This window comes from Pinus tabuliformis, chromosome Q, assembly GCF_031772625.1.
Source record: "Pinus tabuliformis cultivar Carrire ecotype Pingquan chromosome Q, CPIR1, whole genome shotgun sequence".
NCBI lineage: Eukaryota > Viridiplantae > Streptophyta > Pinopsida > Pinales > Pinaceae > Pinus > Pinus tabuliformis.
The window spans coordinates 1140689640-1140712902 of record NC_142296.1 but is presented as its reverse complement, the minus strand read 5'-3'; the positions used below and the strand labels follow the sequence as shown (position 1 = coordinate 1140712902).

Genomic DNA, 23263 nt, shown 5'->3' with positions numbered 1-23263 from the left:
TGCAGAAGAATTTGCTAGGCAGGTCGAAGTTGCAGAAGAGTTTGTTGGGCACGTCGATGTTGTAAAAGAATTTGTTTGGCAGGTCGAAGTTCCAGAAGAATCTATTGAGTAAATCGAAATTACAAAAGTTGTTGGAAGCAAGGTTTGACTTGGTCTTAGAGGATCTTGGTCAAGGGCCATAAGTCTTGGAATTCGCCAATTGAAGTTCTATAAGAAGAGAAGAATTCTTGTGGGCTTTCCTCTCAGTAGGAGAGGTTTTGGCCCTAGCTCATCGCCTACATCTTATGTCCTATTGTCTCATTGATTTTATTGTTTGGTAGTTGTTTGATGATAAAGAACACTAATAATAATCAAGTGAAAGAAAAAGTTAATCAAGTTAAGTAAAAACACATCACAAGAAGTTATCAAAATAAGAGAAATCACCTAATCTAGCTACCCCTAGATTTCTCAACATGGTATCAGAGCTAAGGTGACAAGACAATGAAAGACAACTTAAAGAAGGACACTCAAAATGCATCTAAGAAGCATCAAGAAGTTCGATCAAGAAAGGAGGAGAAGTGAAGCATCTTAGATCTGTTTTTGGGCTATATTCCTCCACACGTGCAAAGATTAGGACATCATTTTGTAACAGAAAAGTCCGAAGTATAAGCTACTCCAAGAGAGCCAAGGTTTTAGGGAAAAAGAAGTCTCCCTTGCAAGCTGAATTAATAAGAAGATTCCATCTTAAGCGAAGGAGAAAGGAGACAAATCCATTCATCTTCTAGTCACACATATGAACTAGGGTTTTTGCATAAGAAGTCGAAGTTGCAATCCTACAATAGCAAGCCGAAAATCTGAAGAAGGGCTGAAATCTGAAGTTGTTAGTTTAATAAGCGTGATCGGAAGGAACTAAGAAGACCTCAAAACCCTAGCTCATCCATAGAACTACACATTGAAGCATCTAAAAATCTCTACATTCTAGAGAGCCAAGAAGAAGCGTAGTCATCATCATCAAGGAATCAAGGTGATCTCCCTCCCGTTGCAGGATCACTTTTAAAGGGAGACATCTTCAATCATCATCAAAGTCAAGAAAGCATCAAGATGAAGATATTAACGTCAAGGAGCATCTTCACTTGACAAGTACGTATCTTTATATCTATATTTCAATCTATCAAAATGACTTCATTTTGCAAGGAGAGCAAAAAATTGGTTGGGTCGTCAAACCTTCTTGCATGGAAGAAAAGGATAGATTTGATCCTCATAGAAAATGAAGTCATTAAGTATGTTAAGAGTTTTGTCACTAAACCTCCAAAGTAAGAAGCTCAAGGCACTAGCTGAATACATGAAAAGGGAAATAAGGGCTCAAATAATCCTTATGTAACAAAAGTGGAAAAGTCAAAAGACATCTATGACAAAGTAGTGGAACTATTCTCCGTAAGTACTGCAAGAGAAATGATATCATTGAGAACCGAGCTCTACAAGATGATGATATCAAAGGAAGAAGGAATAGCCTCATACTTCATGAGGGTGTTAGAAATACGAGACCAACTGCAAGAGTTGGGGGAAATCATGAGAAATGACCACCGTGGTACTAAATACACTACCTGATGGATGGGACAACTTCATATCAAGCATTTTTGGAAAGAAGGAAGCCACCTCATTCAGTGAACTTTGGTCATTATAGTAAACCAAGCAAAAAGCGATGTGCGACCAAGTGAATAAGTTCAAGCATTTGTTGCCATGTCTAAAAGAAAAGGGAAGGTTTGAAAAAAAAAAATTGTCCTCAAGAAGAAGAAGGATATGTCGAAGATCCAATGTTATGGTTGTCAAGAATATGGGCATCACAAGAGAGATTGTCTGGAATTCAAGAAGGACAACAAGAGGATAGAAAGAAATAAAGCTCATATCACCATAGGAACGGAAATACCTGATGATTAGAAATCCAAAGGGATAGATCTTCACTATTGGGGTTCCTCCAATGCATAGCATGGAGAAGTAGGAGGTGAAAAGACCTCTACCATGGTAGTTAAGATGAGAAGTATCATGACTAAATGTATCTGAGTAGAAGATGGCATCATGTCAGAAGCATATTGTTAAAACAAGAGCAAATTAGAAAAGCTTGAAAGCATAGCTGATGTAGAAGTCTACATGATTGTAGCAGTCATCATAGAAAGGAAGTAGCTCTTGGTAACCTCATTAAAAGCATAAGTAGTACTTATGGGAAAAGAAAAGTCATCTAGCATAGAAAGAACTCATCATGTATCATCATCATTAGGAAGGAGCATTTGCAGGATGAGGATAATCAAGATCCTCCATTGGAATCTTCATTGGAAGGTTCACCTCTCTTGAAAGAAGCAAGTGTCTCGCTGAGAATTCCATCTTGTATGGGATTCATGGGATGATGGTATGATGACAAAGGAGTACAACAGGTCAAGATGGTTGAAGTACTTTCAATCAAAGAAGTTGTTGAAGGAAGTCTAGATGACCAAAAAGAAGAAATGAGGTATGTATGCATGTATTTTGAGTCATGTCATCATATAGTTGCAGATAGCATGGATGAATGCTCTACCTCATGAGCATGATCGAAGAAAAGGGATCTCTTTTGTTGGAAAGATGCATGAAGGCATGGTTCACATATTGACAAGATGAAATCAACATAATATGTCCTCATATGGAATATGAGGTGGTTGACAAAGACAAAGGAACTACAGATGGATGTTCTTGAGGAGCAATATGTGAAGAAAGAAAGAAGAGATCGTGAAAGTTGCAACTAAGGTCACAAGGAATCAACATCTAATGAATCTGATGTGACATCTCCATGGGAAAGGTATGAAGACTTTTAATAAAGTCTGTAAAGAAAGAAGACCCTTGACATTGAAAGTCTTGGAGATGTGTTTATGAATATGTAGGATGTTGATGTCTCTAGCAGCAAATGTCATGATGAAAGGCCATCACAAAAGGTAATTTTGATTTGATGTTCATTTTTTGTTTTTGAATAACATCTGGATGGGTTAATGCAGGGCTACCGGAAAAAGAGTTGTGGATGTCACCTACAACTAGCACTCATGTGGTGGGATGGAAGATCCTAAAGGAAACATGATGTGGAAGAGGTAGTTGTATGAAGGAAAGCCAGATGTGGACTAGAAAATCACTTTCCGATAAGGGGAAGGATGACATGACTGACTTGAGGAAAGTGATGGATGGTCGATGCCCTACAAGATGAAGGCTCCATAATAATGAAGATAAAATTCATGACATCGAAAGGAGGAGCTCAACAAGCAGCTAAAAGTCCCATGATCTCCACTAAAGAAGAAAGTTGTTGTTGGAAGCAAGTCCCTAGTTAAGAGGGAGTTTGGCCAAGTCCCTGCATAAGAGGGAGCTTGGGTACATTCCTTTTACAGGAATGGGTACATTCCTTTATAGGAATGAGTATATCCTCCCTAGTTGAGAGGGAGAGATAGACACATAATTCTTGTCTTCACGTTGGGAAGAAAGAATGGAGGATTGCGTAAGCATTTGGCATCTAATACTCTTGAGGATGTGGTAGGGCATCCAAGATAAGAGTAGTCCTAGAGGACCGATATTCTTTGAGGATTGGGAATCCAAGATAAGAATAGTCCTGGAAGAACATACCTTGTGAACACCCGGGTGGGGTATGTTCCTTGAGAGACAATGACGATGGTGTCTATAAATCATTGGTCTCGCCAGCATTGTGCTCTGATCTTGCGGAGAGATAGAGTTGTTAGTCAAGGCCATTATATGTGACAATGTTGGATAATATGATGCTAAATAGATGGGTTACCAATCTGACTCTTCTTACAAGAATTCTTCAAATTGAAAATGTCCAAGTACCTTGTATGGATTATGAATACCTACCTCCCTAGTTAAGAGGGAGTGTTGAAATATGTAACTAGGTTCAGTCTTCATAATGACATGTAATCATGATTTTATGTATTTAATAAAAAATAAATAAATTTAATATTGTTCTTGAGGCATGGGTTTCATGCTCAAGGGAAATTTAGTTTTAGGTCAAGCACCAATCGAGTGCTTCTAGGTTTGTCATAAAGTCAATTCAATCATTGTCATGTATTGAAGACCCATTTGGGCATGTTACATATTGTAAAAGAAAATTTATTTGAGTCAAGATAGAGTCAAAAGACCCTCCAAGACCTTGTCATGGTGCAAATATCAAGTCGACCTACATGAAGGGACAAGTCGTTCTAAAGATAGCAATTTGTACCCCTCACAAGCCTCTAAATAAGAAGGAACTCGACCTCATTTGCAGACTCACTCAGGCAAGTTCGATCTTCTCAAGATAGAAGCTGAAAAAGGAAAAAAAAAAACGGAGAACGACTAGATCAAAGTTGTTAGGGTTTCTACATTTGTTGGGCAAGTCGAAGTTCCAAAAGAATCTGTTGGTTAAGTCGAAATTACGGAAGTTGTTGGAAGCAAGGTTTGACTTGGTCTTGGAGGATCTTGGTCAAGGGTCATAGGTCTTGGAATTTCGTCAATTGAATTTCTATAAGAAGAGAAGAATTCTTGTGGGTTTTCCTCTCAGTTGGAGAAGTTTTGGCCCTGGCTGATCGCCTACATCTTGTGTCGTATTGTCTCATTGATTTTATTGTTTGGTAGTTGTTTGATGATAAAGAACACTAATAATAATCAAGTGAAAGAGAAGATAATCAAGTTAAGTAAAAATACATCACAAGCAGTTAACAAAGTAAGAGAAATCACCTAATCTAGCTACCCCTAGATTTCTCAACATGGTATCAGACCTAACGTGACAAGACAAGGAAAGGCAACTTAAAGAAGGACACTCAAAAAGCATATAAGAAGCAAAAAGAAGTTCGATCAAGTAAGAAGAAGGAGAAGTGAAGCATTTTAGATTTGTTTTTGGGTTATATTCCTCCACATGTGAGAAGATTAGGGCATCATTTTGCAGTAGAAGATTCTGAAGCATAAGCTACTCCAAGAGGGCCAAAGTTTTGGGGAAAAAGAAGTCTCCCTTACACGTCGAATTAATAAGAAGAAGATTCCATCTTAAGTGAAGGAGAAAGGAGACAAATCCATCCATCTTCTAGTCACACATATGAACTAGGGTTTCTGCAGAAGAAGTCGAAGTTGCAGTCCTATAACAAGAAGCCGAAAATCTGAAGAAGGGGCAAAATATGAAGTTGTAAATTTAGCAAGCGTGACTGGAAGGAAGTAAGAAGACCTTGTTGGTCAATAATTGTCATTGATGGAAATATATATTGTCGAGTTCTCCTAGTAAATGTCACCATGAAGACTTACTCTCCTAATGAATGTCACCATGAAAAACAAAAGCCATTTTGTCCTACTATCCCCAATTCTGCACTAATTTAAGATCAGCTACTATCTCCAATTTTGCACTAATTTAAGATCAGTCACATTAAAAAAAAGGGAGTTTTCATCATCCTAGAGGCATATTTTCATTGTGAGCTTCATACCATATGAAAGAGGAAGATTTTCTCTTTCCAATGAGCCCTTAGGGAGAACGTGAATTTTTAAGTTAGAAATGCATAATTTAGTTTTTGAGTCGACATGCACTAAGCCTACTCATGTCGGCTTATTTGTAGAGACATGTCTCTTCGTTCATCATGGCAAAAACACTATATATTACGCATATGTATTCATTCTTCAATGATAATTTCGATCACACATACAGAACAGTGAGATATAGTTCACATCTCGTGAACTCTAAGGAAGGAGACCATAAATATAAAGAAGAAAAGGAGCACAGAAGTTAAACGAAAGGGATTCTACACCTTGACAGGCTCGTTTTTTTTTTTTTTAATACTCGGATCTCCTGAACAGACATTGATATCTCCCAGATCTGTGGAAGCGAAGTTGGTTGGAGGACAAGGCATGAAAGAAAGGGTTTTTCTAGGCAGATCTATCTTTTGTTACAGGTCTGAGTTATCACAAAGGTTGACCGAAGAACAGAACCTTAGACTTACTGCAGGATTGTTCCTTCCTCAGATCTATTACAGGACTGCACCTCGGATTCACTACAGGACTGTTCTTTCCTCGGTCTCTTTGCAGGACAACAACTCGGATTTGAAGATTAATCTCAAACGTGGTGCATTGCAGTAATCCGGATCATCTTCAGAACGGTTGGCTTGGATTTCTATGCGGATCTGTTAACACAGTGCAGTGGACTCTCGGTGATAGCTTCAATGATAGCTTTAGTACTCTTGACACAATGCAGTGGACTCAGACAGTGCTCCATGGTCTCATCACCTATCGGACAACAATACCTTTAAACGTTGAACAGTGCACTTAATTTTGGAATTGATTCTTTACACAAATTTATGTGACAGTGATTCAATCACTGTGAAAACAATGACAGAAATCATTGTGACTTTTGAGCAATGAACAAGTATATTTGATGGACAGTGGACAGTGAAGTAAATCAAGGACGAGTACACAACAAAGCCAAAGTATTTTTGTTTTTTGAAGTAGTGAAGACAGTGAAGAATATGCCAAGAACATTCAAGTAAGTACTTTACACATTCTCTATTAAACAAAAGGATTGGTGTCCTTTGGGTAGGTGCCCATAAACACAAGGTTGGTGCCTTGGAGAAGATAGGGTCGAAGCCCTAGAGGTCGGAGCCTCATCAAAGACCAAGTTGGTGCTTGGCAATAATTGTCATACATTGTATTTATTCTTTTATATTCAATAAAATTATACTTATATGTTTCTCTGATTAAATTGTGAAGAATCTAACTAGTAATAATAACAATTGAAAGAAAATACTAATTCACCCCCCACTCTCAGTATTTCCAACAGACCTCAAAAACCTAGCTCATCCATAGAATAACTACACATTGAAGCATCTAAAAGTCTCTACATTCTAGAGAAGCAGGAAGAAGCGTAATCATCATCATCAAGGAATCAAGGTGATCTTCCTCTCATTGAAGGATCACTTTTGAAGGAAGACATCTTCATCAAGAACACATCTTCTATCATCATCGAAATCAAGAAGGCATCAAGCTGAAGATATTAACATCAAGGAGCATCTTCACTTGACAAGTAAGTATCTTTATATCTATATTGAATCTATCAAAATGACTTCATTTTGCAAGGAGAGCAACAAATTGGTTGGGTCGTCAAACTTTCTTGCATGGAAGAAGAGGATAGATTTGATCCTCATAGAAAATAAAGTCGTTAAACATGTTAAGAGTTTTGTCACTAAACCTTCAAAGGAAGAAGCTCAAGCTCTAGTTGAATACATGAAAAGGGAAATAAGGGCTCAAAGAATCTTTATGTAGCAAAATTGGAAAAGTCAAAAGACATCTATGACAAATTGGTGGAATTATTCTCTGTAAGAACTGCAGGAGAATTGATATCATTGAGAACCGAGCTCTACAAGATGATGATATCAAAGGAAGAAGGAATAGCCTCATACTTCATGAGGGTGTCAAAAATACGAGGCCAACTGCAAGAGTTAGGGGAAATCATGAGAAATGGCCGCGCGGTGCTAAATACACTACCTAATGGATGGGACAACTTCATATCAAGCATTTTTGGAAAGAAGGAAGCCACCTCATTTAGCGAAATTTGGTCGTTGTAGTAAACCAAGCAAAAGGAGATGTGGGACCAAGTGAATAAGTTCAAGCATTTGTTGCGATGTCTAAAAGAAAAGGGAAGGTTTGAAAAACAAATTGTCCTCAAGAAGAAGAAGGAAATGTCGAAGATCTAATGCTATGGTTGTCAGGAATATGGGCATCACAAGAGAGATTGTCCGAAATTCAAGAATGACAACAAGAGAATAGAAAGAAATAAGGGTCACATCACCATAGGAACAGAAGAACCTGATGAGAAGAAATCCAAAGGGATAGATCCTCACTATTAGGGTTCCTCCAATTCATAGCATGGAGAAGTAGGAGGTGAAAAGACCTCTACCATGGCAGTCAAGATGAGAAGTATCATGGCTAAAAGCATTTTAGTAGAAGATGGCATCATATTAGAAGCATAATGTTAAAACATGAGAAAAGTAGAAAAGGTAGAAAGGATAGCTGATGTAGAAGTCTACATGATTGTAACAGTCATCACAGAAAGGAAGTAGATCTTGGTAACCTCATTGAAAGCATATGTAGTACTTATGGGAAAAGAAAAGTCATCTAGCATAGAAAGAACTCATCATGTATCGTCATTAATAGGAAGGAGCATTTGCAGGATGAGGATAATCAAGATCCTCCATTGGAACCTTCAATGGAAGGTTCACCTCTCTTGAAAGAAGCAAGTGTCTCGCTGAGAATTCCATATTGTATGGGATTTATGGGATGATGATATGATGACAAAGGAGTAGAGCGGGTCAAGATGGTTGAAGTACTTTCAATAAAAGAAGTTGTTGAAAGAAGTCTAGATGACCAAAAAGAAGAAATGAGGTATGAGTCATGTCATCATATATAGTTGCAGATAGCATGGATGAATGCTCTACCTTGTGAGCATGATCGAAGAAAAGGGATCTCTTTCATTGGAATGATGCATGAACGCACGATTCACATATTGACAAAGATGAAATCAACATAATATGTCCTCATATGGAATATGAGGTGGTTGACAAAGACGAAGGAACTACAGATGGATGTTCTTGAGGAGCAATATGTGAAGAAAGAAAGAAGAGATCGTGAAAGCTGCAACTAAGGTCACAAGGAATCAACATCCAATGAATCTGATGTGACATATCCATGGGAAAGGTATAAAGACCTTGATAAAGTCTGAAAAGAAAGAAGACCCTTGACATTGAAAGTCCTAGAGATGTGATTATGAATATGCAAGATGTTGATGTCTCTAGCAGCAAATGTCATGATGAAAGGCCATCACAAAAGGTACTTTTGATTTGATGTTTATTTTTTGGTTTTTGAATAACATCTGGATAGGTTAATGCAAGGCTACCAGACAAAGAGTTGTGGATGTCACCTATAACTAGCACTCATGTGGTGGGATGGAAGAAAACATGATGTGGAAGAGGTAGTTGTATAAAGGAAAGCCAAGTGTGGACTAGAATATCACTTTCTGATAAGGGGAAGGATGACATGGCTGACTTGAGGAAAGTGATGGATGGTTTTGTTATCACAAAATCTGACCCTGATAGGCTGTTGATCAAGTAGACTATGGGTAACTCTTTCAAACCAATCTTTTGGTTGAGGCTTAGCCTCCTCAACCTGAGAGGGCTCTCTCAATAGGTTTAAGATTTTTGATTAATGATTAGATGGCTAACTCTAGGAATAAAATGGACAAAAGTTTATAACTGGTTGAATCAACGATTAGCAAACATCCATTGGGCTATGGAGTCAAGATAGTCTTCAACAAAACAGCATGATCAGCAAAACATGGAAGTCACGGCACTTAGAGTTTAGGTTTATAAGTAAAACAGTAACACAGTGAATCAACACAGTTTACAAGCATGTGAAGGAAGTTAGAGCATTTCCCAATGAATTCTAAGTATCACAAGCTCATACCACTGCAAATAAGTAATCGAAAAGGGCCATAAGAACATCAAACACATAAACTCCTTGTGAATCTTGAGTAGTCAAACTGATCTCTGTATTAAGTTTGAAAAACCACAGTTACTTACAATAACACAACTTTGGTTTGCTAATGAAATCCCCCCTTGAGGAATTCGATTCTCAAGGTTTATATAGAGTTTACAACCTTAGATACTATGATCCATCTCCAGAGGAATTCGAATTCCTAACTTAGACACCTATCCTTTCATAAAACAAACTACTTAATTACAACTTGAGAGCTAGCTGTCTTTAAGAGTCCTCATACAAATAGGAGTGAAACTCCTAAAACATGCTTCTAAAAACCTTATCTATGTCTTCAATGCATTCTTTAATCAGTTGCCAACCATGTCTTCGAGCTTGACGATGTCCACAGTGCTGTTGCAAAACCTGCTGAGTCATGACCTAACTGTCCTGAAAACTAGGAGACAGAGTTCTTCCTTTTAAGGCCCTCAATCCCTTCTGCCTATCTTCGAGTAGTTTTTCCGGTGTACATGTGGCATGCATTAATAATCCATAAAAACTTCATTTTTCCACCTGTGCAAGAAAAGAACTCTCGAATAGATGAAAAAGAGAATGAAACATGACTGTGCTGCTAAAATAGTTTGTTTTCATAGCACAGCTTTAATATCATTTATGGAATACTTCTTTGAACCATTCTGCATCACTGCCATCTGAAACTTTATCAATGATCCTCATATGTCTACCAGCAATCATCAAAACTTGGACTTGATCAGACCTTACCTTCAAAATGCATCTATAAAGTGCTAAAAAGTCACCTTCAGCAGTTTCGTAGCGCGCTACGAAACTGTTGTGTATGCTCTTTTTTCAACACGGCCTTCAAAATCTGCAGTTTGGGAGTTTTTCAAAATTCCATGAAGACTGATATGATCAACCAAGAATCAAAACCACTTACTCTTATAAGATGTTCTTCTTCACAGTTTGGTCTTCACCTTAATGAAAGATTGACCTATAAATTTATCATTTTCTGCACTATTTTTATCTGAAAAATAGGTGTCGAGATAGAGCTTATATCTTTTGATCCCTGATGTCTATTACAAAAATGGAGGAGGGTTTTATAGATAAGAATGCTTATAAGAAAAACCTCTCTTAGTTTTTTGAAAACCAGCTTCAGTTTTCCGGAATCTGCATTATAAAATCATGTATAAAACAGGAAAATTCATAATCTTGCAAAAAGGTCTCAAAGGAAACTTTGAATCTCCAAATTGGTAGCACCTGGGAAAATTTTGAAAGACGTTTTTGTTTCTCGTTATGTTCCTAGAAAAAAACCTCCTTCAGATTTTTGAAACTTATCTTCATTTGCCTGAAAATTCCTTTTGAAACCAACAGCTCAAAATAGCCCAAGAAACACATAAATCCCCTTGCAGCTCCTGGTAGAAATACATGAAACCTGTCTGGATGAAAACTTGTGTGAAGCTAAGGTCGTCCATGATAGCCTTATTTTTATCCTTTCATCTTCATGGCAATTTCCCTTTATAACCCAAATTGCCCTCTTAAAAATATGACAGTTGTAAAGAACTTTTTGGACAGCAAGCTGTTTGTCAAAAAGTTAACTTTTCAAAGGTGACAGCTGACTAATACATGCAAAGGTTGAAAAGTAAATGACAAAGAGGAGCTTGGGTAACTTGTTTAAGGAATGATATTCGAATGTGGAGAGAAAGGTGACAAAATGAGGGAGTGGAAAGCAACAGCCACTTCATCAACCAATAAAAATAACTTTGTTTTTCCTGAAAAAGAAGGCTGCACTCCTGAGCTCCTATCTCTTGATCCTTGATAGTTGTTACAAAAATGGAGGAGGTTTTTGTAGATAAGAATGTTTATAAGAAAAACCTCTTGCAATTGCTCAGGAACCCCCTTGGAAGTTAACTACTAAAAACAGAAAAACAGGGTTTTTGCCTCATAGTGCGCTACAAAAAGAGCAGCGTTTTCGTAGCACAAATCACCTTTTTTGAACTAGTTGTGCTACGAAATTGTGGATTCCTGTGTATGCACTTTCTTCAACACAGTTTTCAAAATGGTTAAAGATATGGGTTCTAAACAACATGTGAGATTTCTAGGACATGGAACAAGGTTGATTTAACTTTACTTGGATATGAAAATGAGACTCTTAACCTATAACCTACCCATTATCAAGACTAAAATGACCTTTAGACCTCCTTGAAATCATGACCAAAAGCAGAGTTGACACAATGATGTTTTTTTGAAAATTTTTGGGTGATAACAGGTTGATGTCCTACAAGATGAAGGTTCCATAAAAATGAAGATAAAATTCATGACATTGGAAGGAGGACCTCAACAGGCAGCTAAAAGTCCTACAATCTCCAATAAAGAAGAAAGTAAGTCCCTAGTTAAGAGGGAGTTTGGACAAGTCGTTGGATAAGAGGGAGCTTGGGTACATTCTTTTTACAAGAACGGATACAATCCTTTACAAGAATGAGCATATCCTCCCTAGTTGAGAGGGAGAGATAGACACATCATTCTTGTCTTCACTTTGGGAAGAAAGAATGGAAGATTGGCTAAGCATCTGGCATCCAGTACTCTTTGAGGATGTGGTAGGGCATCCAAGATAAGAGTAGTCGTAAAAGACCTATATTCTTTGAGGATTGGGAATCCAAGATAAGAATAGTCCCCGAAGGACATACCTTGTGAACTCTTGGGTGGGGTATGTTCCTTGAGAGACAATGATGGTGGTGTCTATAAATCATTGGTTTCGCTAGCATTGTGCTTTGATCTTGTGGAGAGATAGAGTTATTAGTTAAAGCCTTTCTATATGAGAATGTTAGATGATATGATGCTAAATAGATGGGTTACCAATCTGACTCTTCTTATGAGAATTCTTCAGATTGGAAATGTCCAAGTACCTTGTATGGATTATAAATACCTCCCTAGTTAAGAGGGAGTGTTTAAAATGTAACTAGGTTCGGTTTTCATAATGACATATATAATCATGATTTTATGTATTTAATAAAAAGAGAAAAATAAATTTATTATTGTTCTTGAGACATGGGTTTCATGCTCAAGAGAAATTTATTTTTAGGTCAAGCACCCATTGAGTGCTTCTAGGTTTGTCATAAAGTCAATTGAGTCATTGTCATGTATTGAAGACCTATTTGGGCATGTTACATATAGTAAAGAAATTATTTGAGTTAAGAAAGAGTCAAAATAACCCTCCAAATAGAGTCAAAAGACCCTCCAAGGCCTCGTCATGGTGCAAAGATCAAGTCGGCCTAAAGATAGCAATTTGTACCCCTCACAAGCCTACAAATAAGAAGGAACTCGACCTTATTTGGAGACTCACTCAAGAAAGTTCGATCTTCTCAAGATAGAAGCTGAAAAAGGATGAAAAAGAAGGAGAATAAATAGATCAAAGTTTTGGGCCGCTCTCTCACTCCCGTGTTAGGGTTTCTACAATTGTTGGGCAGAGGAATTTGTTGGGCAGGTCGAAGTTGCAGAAGAATTTGCCAGGCAGGTCGAAGTTCTAGAAGAATTTGTTGGATAAGTCGAAATTACAGAAGTTGCTAGAAGCAAGGTTTGACTTGGTCTTGGAAGATTTTGGTCAAGGGTCATAGGTCTTGGAATTCGTCAATTGAAGTTCTATAAGATGAGAAGAATTCTTGTGGGTTTTCCTCTCAGTTGAAGAGGTTTTGGCCCTGGATGATCACCTACAACTTGTGTGCTATTGTCTCATTGATTTTATTGTTTGGTAGTTGTTTGACATTTGTATCTAGACAATATGTTGTAGGATTGTAGATTTGGAGAGATTTTGTTTGCTAGACTTGCATTTTCAACCAACTACAACCGAATCCCGCACTCTCCCAAGTATATTGTCAAGGTTTGGTTATATTCAGCTTTATAAGGTTTCATATAAAAAATTTATCATTTTAGAGTTGATTTCCAACTATCTTAATTGCATATTCTGAAATCTAGAATTTTCTGGCTATATTTTACATAACCTAGAATTCTGAAAATTGATTTCTAGCCACCTACAAATCAAGTTTTAACTTTTTGGTCAGAATAATTGGAGTGGAGGCCCCAAAAGCCTCAAGAATTACCCTCTACCCTTATTATACTCTTGGTTAACTCTCAAGAGGTGTTTTAACACAATAAGAGGCCTTTAACACAGGTAATAGATAGTCGCCCCTGCAGTTTAACGCAGATTTTGCAGTCTGTCCAACAGGACAGCAACCTATTTTCACTTATAACTCTAAAACCATGCACTCAATCAGAAAACTAATAGCATATTCGGTTAGAGTATTCACTGTAGACCAAAATCCATAGATTACATGTTATATATCAAGTGATTTGGCTATTAATAATTTGCTGTTAAAAATATGCTATGTTTTTAGTGTTTGTTTATAGCATGACAGCAAGCAAGCAGAGAACACCTTCACCCATTTGACTCCATTAAAGGCATTGGTTATATATCCGGAGCAGTGAGGAATATTAGGGGAAGACTCCCTTAGCCATTTAGGAGGTGCTGAGTTTAAAGGGTGGGGGCAAGGGCCGAGGTGATAGTGGGTCCTCACTTTGTGTGTCCCAATCTAGTGAGGTTGTTGGGACCTTAGCAGCCCTGCTAATCAGATCAGTAACAGAGACCACATCTTGGCATCCTAGCTGCAATTGGGACCCCAGAGGAGAATTTGAGGTGGATGTGAGGACTCTCCCTCAAATCTTAGATGATACAAGCATTTTGACACATTTGGACACTGTAACAAACAAGGTTCATATACATACCAAGATATTCAGAATATCTGGAATATGTAAATATCCATTATAGGACAAGTAGGATCTTTATATAAGAATATGGAATGTACAAAAGATATAAGATATGAGATATATGATTACAACTGAGGGCCCACTTATATACCTAGGCAGGTGCCCCTTCATGAACAGTCATGTCCTTGGAGACATGTCTCTTCAATATACTAATCATTATTGTGATTATTATTATTTAAATTATTGTCATATATTATATTCATAACATTGTCTTCCTCTTCATAAAATCTTTGTCCTCAAAGCTTATTGCTGACAAGACATGTCATTTATTTCTTTATCATGTAACCTATTCACATCTTTCAGAATTCTTCGAGTTGTCATCTTCGTGTTAATTTTTAAGGCTACATTGTTCTCTGTTGTAGATAATTGCAATTTTAAACTTTTCAACATTTTCATATAGCATTCACCCTATAACATCATTTCATCATTAGCAATTATGTAGAGAGAACAATAACATCAACGATCCAGTCGAACAATAAAGGAATAGTAGAAGAAAAGCATGCATAATAGACACACCAGAATTTAGGTCAAAGCTAAGTTGCACGAAACAGGGAAACGGATACAAGTTTCCGAAACAGGAAACGATACAAAACGCGACCTCCCCAAATTTTGGAAACGGGGAAACGCAAATATATATATATATATGCAATCATAAAGCATAAATGATACATTATAATTTATTACACTTAAACATTAAGATTTAATTTACATCACATTTGCTCATGAATGATCACATAATGAAAATAAAAATATTGGAATATCCAAAAGCAACCTTTATTATATATCCAAATCTCAAAATCAGCGTTTATTTATATTAATATATGAGGCTGCAAGTACAATAAAGACTATAAGGCTGTAAGAGAGAGATCCAAATCAGGATTTTCTGCATCCACATCCCATTCTTTAGAAGGACCATTGTTGTATTGGGAGTCTCCTCCTACATAGTTGAACGACCTTAGTGCTCTTGATTAAATACACGTTTCACACCCTAGTACCCTACATGATCTTGATTATTGGGAGTTTCCCATGCATAGAGGGCTTGGTTCTCTTGATTAAATACAAGTTCCATACCCTAGTACATGATAAAATCCAATGGAAACATTGCAATCCCTCCAATCCTGAAATCCTAAAAAACAAATAATTCTGCTGGATTTTGAGTGAGATCTAAAATTCTACTTTCTCCATATGAAATCCAATGAGGGCGAAACCACTCTCAAACATCCTGAGTCATTTCATGGTAATGTTAAAAATTTAAGTAAAAGGATAAAAATGAAAAATAAAGGAGAATATCACTTTAACTTTAAGAATTTAACATTACCATGAACTGCATATCCCTCAAACTTCTTGATGAACTGCATATCAACACTAGGGCAAAAAATCACTTTTATAACTTTAGAAACGCATCTAGAAGCAACAAGAAGTCACTCACATACCCTAAAAGTAAATTAAAAAACAAATTAAAAAAAAAACACACACACACACACACACAAGTTAATGAGGAAACGTGGGTCGTACGGCCCTGAAACGCGTTTCCTGCCGTACTGGCCACGTATCCGTTTCGGGAAACGTGGCAGTACGACCGGAAACGCATTTCACGGCCGTACCAAACGCGTTTCCGTACAGAAACGGACCTCTATACCACGTTTCCTGCAACATAGGGTCAAAGACTAAAGCAAAACCCCACAAGGGGGAAACCCCAACCAGATTCTTCTTCTATTAGATATTCATCAAATGTTCAGCTGAGATACAAAAGACAAATATCATGATAGATCATCATCAATCACATTAGGCCACCTAGGACCAATTCAACAGCAAACCATATCATACTGATATAAGAGCACGATATACATCATTGTCACTGTTGTTGCAATAGAGAGACAAAGTAAAAATATCATGATAGATCATCATCAATCACATTAGGCCACCTAGGACCAATTCAACAGCAGACCATATCATACTGATATAAGAACACAATATACATCATTGTCATTATTGCTGCCATAGAGATTCTGCCATCACTATCGTGTCATTCTCAAACCATACATCACAATCATAATACTATTATACTACCAACCATAGTTATCATCACTGTTATGAACACACTACCATTCATCAAAGTTTACTGCCATGTTAAGGTCACTGTCAAGATTACTGTCATATAGATCTAGGTTACTGATATAGGGTTACTGTCAAACATTAGTGTGTCATCGAGTGTATTGTAATCATTGTCATATCAAGGTCACTGTCACACATCAAAGTCATTGTTAACTAGGTCACAGTTATGCCAAGGTTCACTGCCATGTCAAAGTCAACGTAATGTCTCCAAGTCATGTCAAATAGATTCAAGTCACTGTCATATAGAACATTCTCTCATTGTTATATCAATCACTGTCTCATTGTCTTATAGAGACATCAAGGATACACTACCCTAAGTCACTATTTATATATCACAGAGACGCATATGTGAGTTACAACAGATGTGAGCCATATAGAATCAAATGTGAGCCATAGATAATAAGTGAGTCAACACAGAATGAGCCAAGGAAGAGAGTGTGAGCCACAGAGTGAGACGTGCCACTGTAATATGAGCCTCTAAGTCACTAAAGCAAACCATAGATAAATATATACGAGCCACTGATACGAGTCACTATAATGATGCCCCAGAAATTAACGATGCCACTATAATGTAAGAGCGATGCCACATAGATTAACAATGCCACTATAATGTAAGAGCGATGCCACAAAGATTAACTATGCCACTGTAATGTAAGAGCGATGCCACAAAGATTAATGATGCCACTGTAATGTAAGAGCGATGCCACAGAGATTAGTGAGCTACTGCAGTGTAATACAATGCCTCAAAAATTAATGATGCCATTGTGTATATGATGCGAGTCTCAGAACATAAGTGCATGCCACCAAAAACATAAGTGTGAACCATAAATAGTGTGATCCTCAAAGGGTAATGCGAGCCACTTAGATAAAGTGAGCCATACGAAGATATGCCATACGATCTTTCACAGAGAATGCCACACAAAATTTCAGATCTTTGTTGATGATCTTGTCCAGTCGATATTTTGTTTTAAATGAGTCACAAAGGTTCTCTTTATATACAATTTGTTGGAGTAGGAAGTGGTGCCTTATGAGTTAAATGTGACCCTTCACAAAGTGAGGCCGACTTTACCTTTTAACCAATTTACACATAACAAATTAATAAAAACTTTTTTAAATATATTTACCAAAAATTGCCTTCATGATTGGAAGCCCAAGTTTGTGCCAATTAAATGATATGAGTGCCAAGCACATTAATAATAATATTTCTTTATCCAATTCAAAATTCTTATTTTGGGGCAAGGTGGGCTTATGTTGGAGTAGATGGGTTCCTATGGGAAATTCATCCCATAGCTGCCCCAATTTTCAACACTTCGATGATACAAGATGATAGGATCCTTTGAGTGATAAACAGCTCTGCAACTCGCCTTCTAACCTGTACGAAAAACTTTCCCAAAGAGTGCCAAAAACCCTTCGCACATAAAACCTCTCCAACACAGCTTCACTTCAATTGTTTCATGAGGTATTAACCTCAGAGTTGCTCCTTCACTTGCTTAGACAGACCTGAATTGGCTTGAGCGAGTGAAACCTAAGTTCCTCCACATAACACCTATATATAGTGGTGTGTTTGACCCCCAAATGCAAGGCTGAATTGCTTACTAGTTGGGTCGACTTGTCCGCTAGTTGGGCTAACTTGTGCAACTGGCAAAATGTATAATGAATATTCAAAAAATCATTTCCCCTCAACCGTGAGGAGTTAGAGGGAGTGCCAAATACCATTGGAAAGGTGACAGAATAAGCTTTCCAACAATATATATTATGCTCCCATTTGAGCTAGATAATTGGAGTAAAAATGCATTCAAAGATAGGGTATCTAAATGGGGCATCAAAAATCCAAAAACAATATTTCTAAAAGGCGTGCCATATATCATTGGAAAGGTCTTGAAATATGCTATTTGACTATGTAACTTTCTCTTTCATTTGGACATCCTTTGATATCAATAACAACCACTTTCAACCTAAGTTGCAGGAAACGTTGGAGGAGGGTCCATTTCCTGCCGGAAACGAGGAAACTCGAACTGTACAACCTAGAAACTCGTTTCCGGGCGTATTGGCCTGTTTCTCGAGGAGGAAACGTGGCTAGTGTGGCCGGAAACGCGTTTCCAGGCTGTACGGTGGAGTTTCCTCTTCTAACTTGACTTTTCTTGTATTTCTTTTTTAAATTTTCGCTTTTAATTTTTTATTGAGCGACTAAAATATCTTCTGGATGCTTCTAGATGCCTGTCAAGTTATAAAAAAGAGGATTTTTTGAGTGGGGTATGTCACTTTTACTTAAATTTTTAACGTTACCATGAAATGACTCAGGATGTTTGAGAGTGGTTTCGCCCTCATTAGATTTCATATGGAGAAAATAGAATTTTAGATCTCACTCAAAATCTAGCAGACTTATCTGTTTTTCAGGATTTCAGGATTTGGGGGATTGCAATGTTTCCATTGGATTTTGTCATGTACTAGGGTATGGAACTTGTATTTAACCAAGAGAACCAAGCCCTCTATGCAGGGGATACTCCCAATAATCAAGAGCATGTAGGGTACTAGGGTATGGAACTTGTATTTAATCAAGAGCACTAAGGTCGTTCGACTTTGTAGAAGGAGACTCCCAATCAAGCACGAGACAAGAAATTAGAAATTTCTCGTGGCTGATTTTGGATATTGCTATTTTCATCATGTGATCATTCATGAGTAAATGTGATGTAAATTTAGAGACTTATAGTTTATGCATTGACAATTGGCAATTTAATCATAATCTAATAAATTAGAATGTATCATATATGCTTTATGATTGCACATATTTCTTAAATGTCTTTATCTATCTATATATATATATATATATATATATATATATTGCGTTTCCCAGTTTCCAAAATTTGGGGGGTTCATGATTCGTACTCGTGCCCATTTCGGAAACTTATACCCGTTTCCCCGTTTCGTGCAACTTAGCTTTCAACAGATTGTTGGACCACTGTGTCGTGGCCTTAGTAAAAATGCACCTTTCACTCAAACCAAAATCATTGATTATGCATGTTAAGTTTTTCCTATCATATTTAAAGCTTGGATAAGGTAGTTCCATGAAACTTGATTGTGTTGACTAATGTCCCTAGAGGATTGAGGTAGAGGCTCCATGTAAAGTTATAAAAGCAAGGATGAGAAGAGAAGATAGACACACAACAGCAGCACAAGATTGAGAGCGACATCTCAATGAACGTGTGATGGGTCTGAGGAAGTGTGGAGAGGCTGGAGATCTAGACCTGCAAGAGATCAAGCATTGATCTAGGGCAGGTCTACTAGATCAGATCTACGTTATCATATCTATGTTTCCTCAGTTGGGCCATTATCCCAGGATAGGAATCCAAGTAGGTTCTAAGTTTTTATTAATGATGAATTGATTTATTGTGCAGAAATTTGTGTTATATCATTGTGATTCAGATTGTTATTTGCTTCCACTGAATACATTTGTAATGAACCTAGTTGTTTGTTTATTCAGTAAGCTTTTACTAGGAATTAAAAATTTAAATAACAAGTGTTGGGTTCAAATAAATCTAACAATATATCCTTGCAAAGGTCCCGAAATATTTTATTTAACTGTGTAACTTTCTCTTTCATTTGGACAGCGTTTGACATCAATAAAAACCATTTTCAACAGATTGTTGGACACCTATGTCGTGGCCTTAGCAAAAATGCACCTTTCACTTGAACCAAAATCATTGATTACAATTTACGCATGTTAAGTTTTTCCTATCATATTTTAAAGCTTGGATTAGATAGTTCCATGAAAACTTGATTCTGTTGACTAATGTCCCTAGAGGATTGAGGGAGAGGCAAACGGTGATACGAATGATGAGGATCCCAAGCAATGGTGGAACATTGCTTGTCATTTATGTTTGTCATTTAAACGTTCTTGCTCATTTATTCATAATGCCTTAATTATAAATTCCAATATAATGTGTTATTTATTAAATAGCACATTATATATATATATATTATTCCATTTCCCATTTCCAAATTTTTGGGGGGTCAAGGTCCTAGTGCATTTCCATTTTTGAAACGTGTAACTGTCTCCCCGTATTTGCAACTTACACTGATGACTATTCTCAATTCCCTAGATCTACAATACTAAATCCAAAGATGTAGTGCCTAACAAATTCTAATAATTCAAATCTTTTGTCAAATCCTAATGCAAACAAAAGATCAAGTTGGGGAGGTGACTATGTTGGTAATGTTGTCCAACAATATCTCTGCTCTTAGGACTTTTTCTTTGCAGCATATTGTTTCGTATACATTGGTAATGCTTTCCAACAATATCTCCACCCTTAGGGCTTTTCTTAGCAACATATTGTTCCCTATATTCCTCAGTAGACTGGTGAACCATGAGATTACACATCAAAAGAGAGCTATCATGGAGATGGTTCATTACATGCTTCACTCTTTAGAGCATGAAGCTCCTTTTTGGGGAAAACTGAAAAGGTATTCTTTTGTGAAATATTTATCAATTGCACACCTACTCCCGCAAATATCGATATGACTCCTTATGAGTAGTTGCAGGACCAAAAGCGCTCTATCTCACAGTTCTAGATCTTTGGATCAATAGCATGGGTCCACCCACCTCATGAAAGGCGTGATATTTTGCTTTTCCATTACACTCCTCACAAGATTATAGTGGGCTATAGTATGACTTTTCAAGGGATCATCTCTATGACCCCACCTCTCACCAAGTGATTGAGCATCATGATATCTTGGACGAGCCTTTTCCTCATTGTACATCGGGGTCTCTTCCATCCCTCCTTTTCAATGATGATCCCAATAACAGATCTCCGCATGTATCCATGGATCATGTCTGTCCTCTTACTGCTAAGTCACTTGCTGATGATTCCCTACTAGTTGTAATGGACCTTTCCTCAACTCCATCTGATGTTGGTCAAGCTATATATACTCCAAGTACTTCATCTAGAATGGTGAGACAGTCTACAAGAACCCCTTCTTCCTTTAATCCCTCTTCTCTACTAGATGTATCTTCCAAGCCTCTATCTTTGGATGAGGTTACTACTACCCCAAATATGTAGCCTAGTGATACTTCTCCATCTTGTGTCACTTGGTTCAATGATAATACTTTCCACTTGAATGTGCAGCCATTAGATTATCGCCTCTTCCCTTTTTTCAATGTCTCTTCCTTTCTCTCTCATTTGTAAAAGAAAAAGGGACATGATATATGAGCTATTTCATGCCATACGTCAGCTGTCCTCATGGATGTTCTCAAGAAAACCTATCTATATCCATTTAGCTTTCTATCAGTATCTTCATATATACCAAAAACAAACTTAATCAGAAATGTAAAAATATTAATCTACACTAGCAAAACAATCCACTATTTTTTATTCAGAAGCATACAAAAGCCATCCATTCCATGAAAATTGGGTCATGTTCGCATAAAGATTTGTGAATCACCTTTGTAAGGAAGAAGTTTCCAAATGCGATTGCAAGAATGAAAAGAGTACTGCAAACACAGCAAAGGGCACCATTAGCAAGTAAATATCAGACAAATACTAAAATGGGCCAAGAAAATTGAAAAAAATAAATAAATAAACAAATAAAATTAGCATTTAGTTGTCTCTATTCTATGTAGTAAAAAAACAAATGCTTTAAATCCTACCAGGCACCATGCAAATATATTATATAGGCAAGTGAGAGCAATATCCAGAGCACTGACAAGCCCCTCCCATGGAAATGGAATGTTGTTCTCATAGTATTTACCAATAACATAAATATGCCCAACACCAGTGTCAGAATTGGTAAGTTTCCACGGAAATTTCGCCATTGACTATCTGACATGTCCTGTGTATCATTTATTCATATCAATCCAACACAGATACACAGTTAGTAGGAAAAGCTAGTCCTAGTGTATCTCAGTGGTCATCGGCAGACTAACAACTGCATTTTTTCCATATGCTGTAAATTTAAGCTTCGATTGACCTTTCCAAAAGACTACTTCGATGAAAATTTCGATTTTTCAGTAGATAAATCACATAAGTCTTTGATCATTATCTTTTGAGACATCAAAATTTGAGAAGTAATTACATACAGAAACTAATTCTGAGCGGCAACTGCAACACATAAATTACCCATAGGATATATAAATGAGCCTGTCTAAAGTGCAGAACACAAATATCCTAATCCAAGAAACAACCTTAAACAATAGTCTTATTAGAAACATACAAGTGCAGAAATCTAGCCCCATAGGTCATAACTTATAAAGTTACATATTATTTCAATTTTATCCTCATTCCTAATGTTGCAGATTGAAAATATTACCCCTTAGAAGATCCTTCAGGTGCCTTCTACTATAATGAATGCTAAAAAATAAGAATTATTGTGACACGTCATGGATCTGTTACCGTTTATAGTTTTCTTCCAGTTTATAGTAGAAGTTGCCAAGGTAGTTATAGAGATGGGAGCTTTTTACTAACAGGGAGACAATGCTGGGAGATAAATATTGTTACAATAGTTGACAATAATCGACTTCAGCACTAGTTAATCAATCAATTAGTCTAATTTTGTCCGTCACTCTAAATAATTAAAAAAATAGGAGTTAGCAGAAAGGAATTAGTCTGATTATGTCAACAGTTTGTTAGTCTAATTAGCACAAAAATTGGGAGTTTTCGTCATAAAAAGACCTTTAAGCTCTAGAATATGTCTGGTATAGTTTGCAGATAGTCAGCAGAAAACTAGTTCCTGACCAAGTGCAGTGCCCATACTAACCTCCCTCGTAAGGTGAGAGAACAGGATTACAGTCAAGATCGGTCAATCATCCAGATCACCGCTTAATCCATGTTAGAATGCCAAAAAT

The 23263-nt window shown here is 37.0% G+C and overlaps 1 protein-coding gene across 3 annotated transcripts in view; it reads right to left on the bottom strand.

Moving 5' to 3' along the window:
- LOC149223599 (MBOAT (membrane bound O-acyl transferase) family protein) overlaps positions 1-23263 on the bottom strand; it is a 344393-nt gene that overhangs the window by 269055 nt on the left and 52075 nt on the right. For all 3 annotated transcript variants that reach the window (XR_016249480.1, XM_089385884.1, XM_089385885.1), the window contains exons 3-4: positions 22070-22251; positions 21865-21913 (exon numbers count right to left, since the gene is read on the bottom strand). Coding sequence is in view for 2 of the 3 variants with exons in the window: in XM_089385884.1 (XP_089242010.1) it covers positions 21865-21913; positions 22070-22251 (231 nt within the window). In the remaining variant the exon portion in view is untranslated. The remainder of the gene's footprint in view (positions 1-21864; positions 21914-22069; positions 22252-23263) is intronic.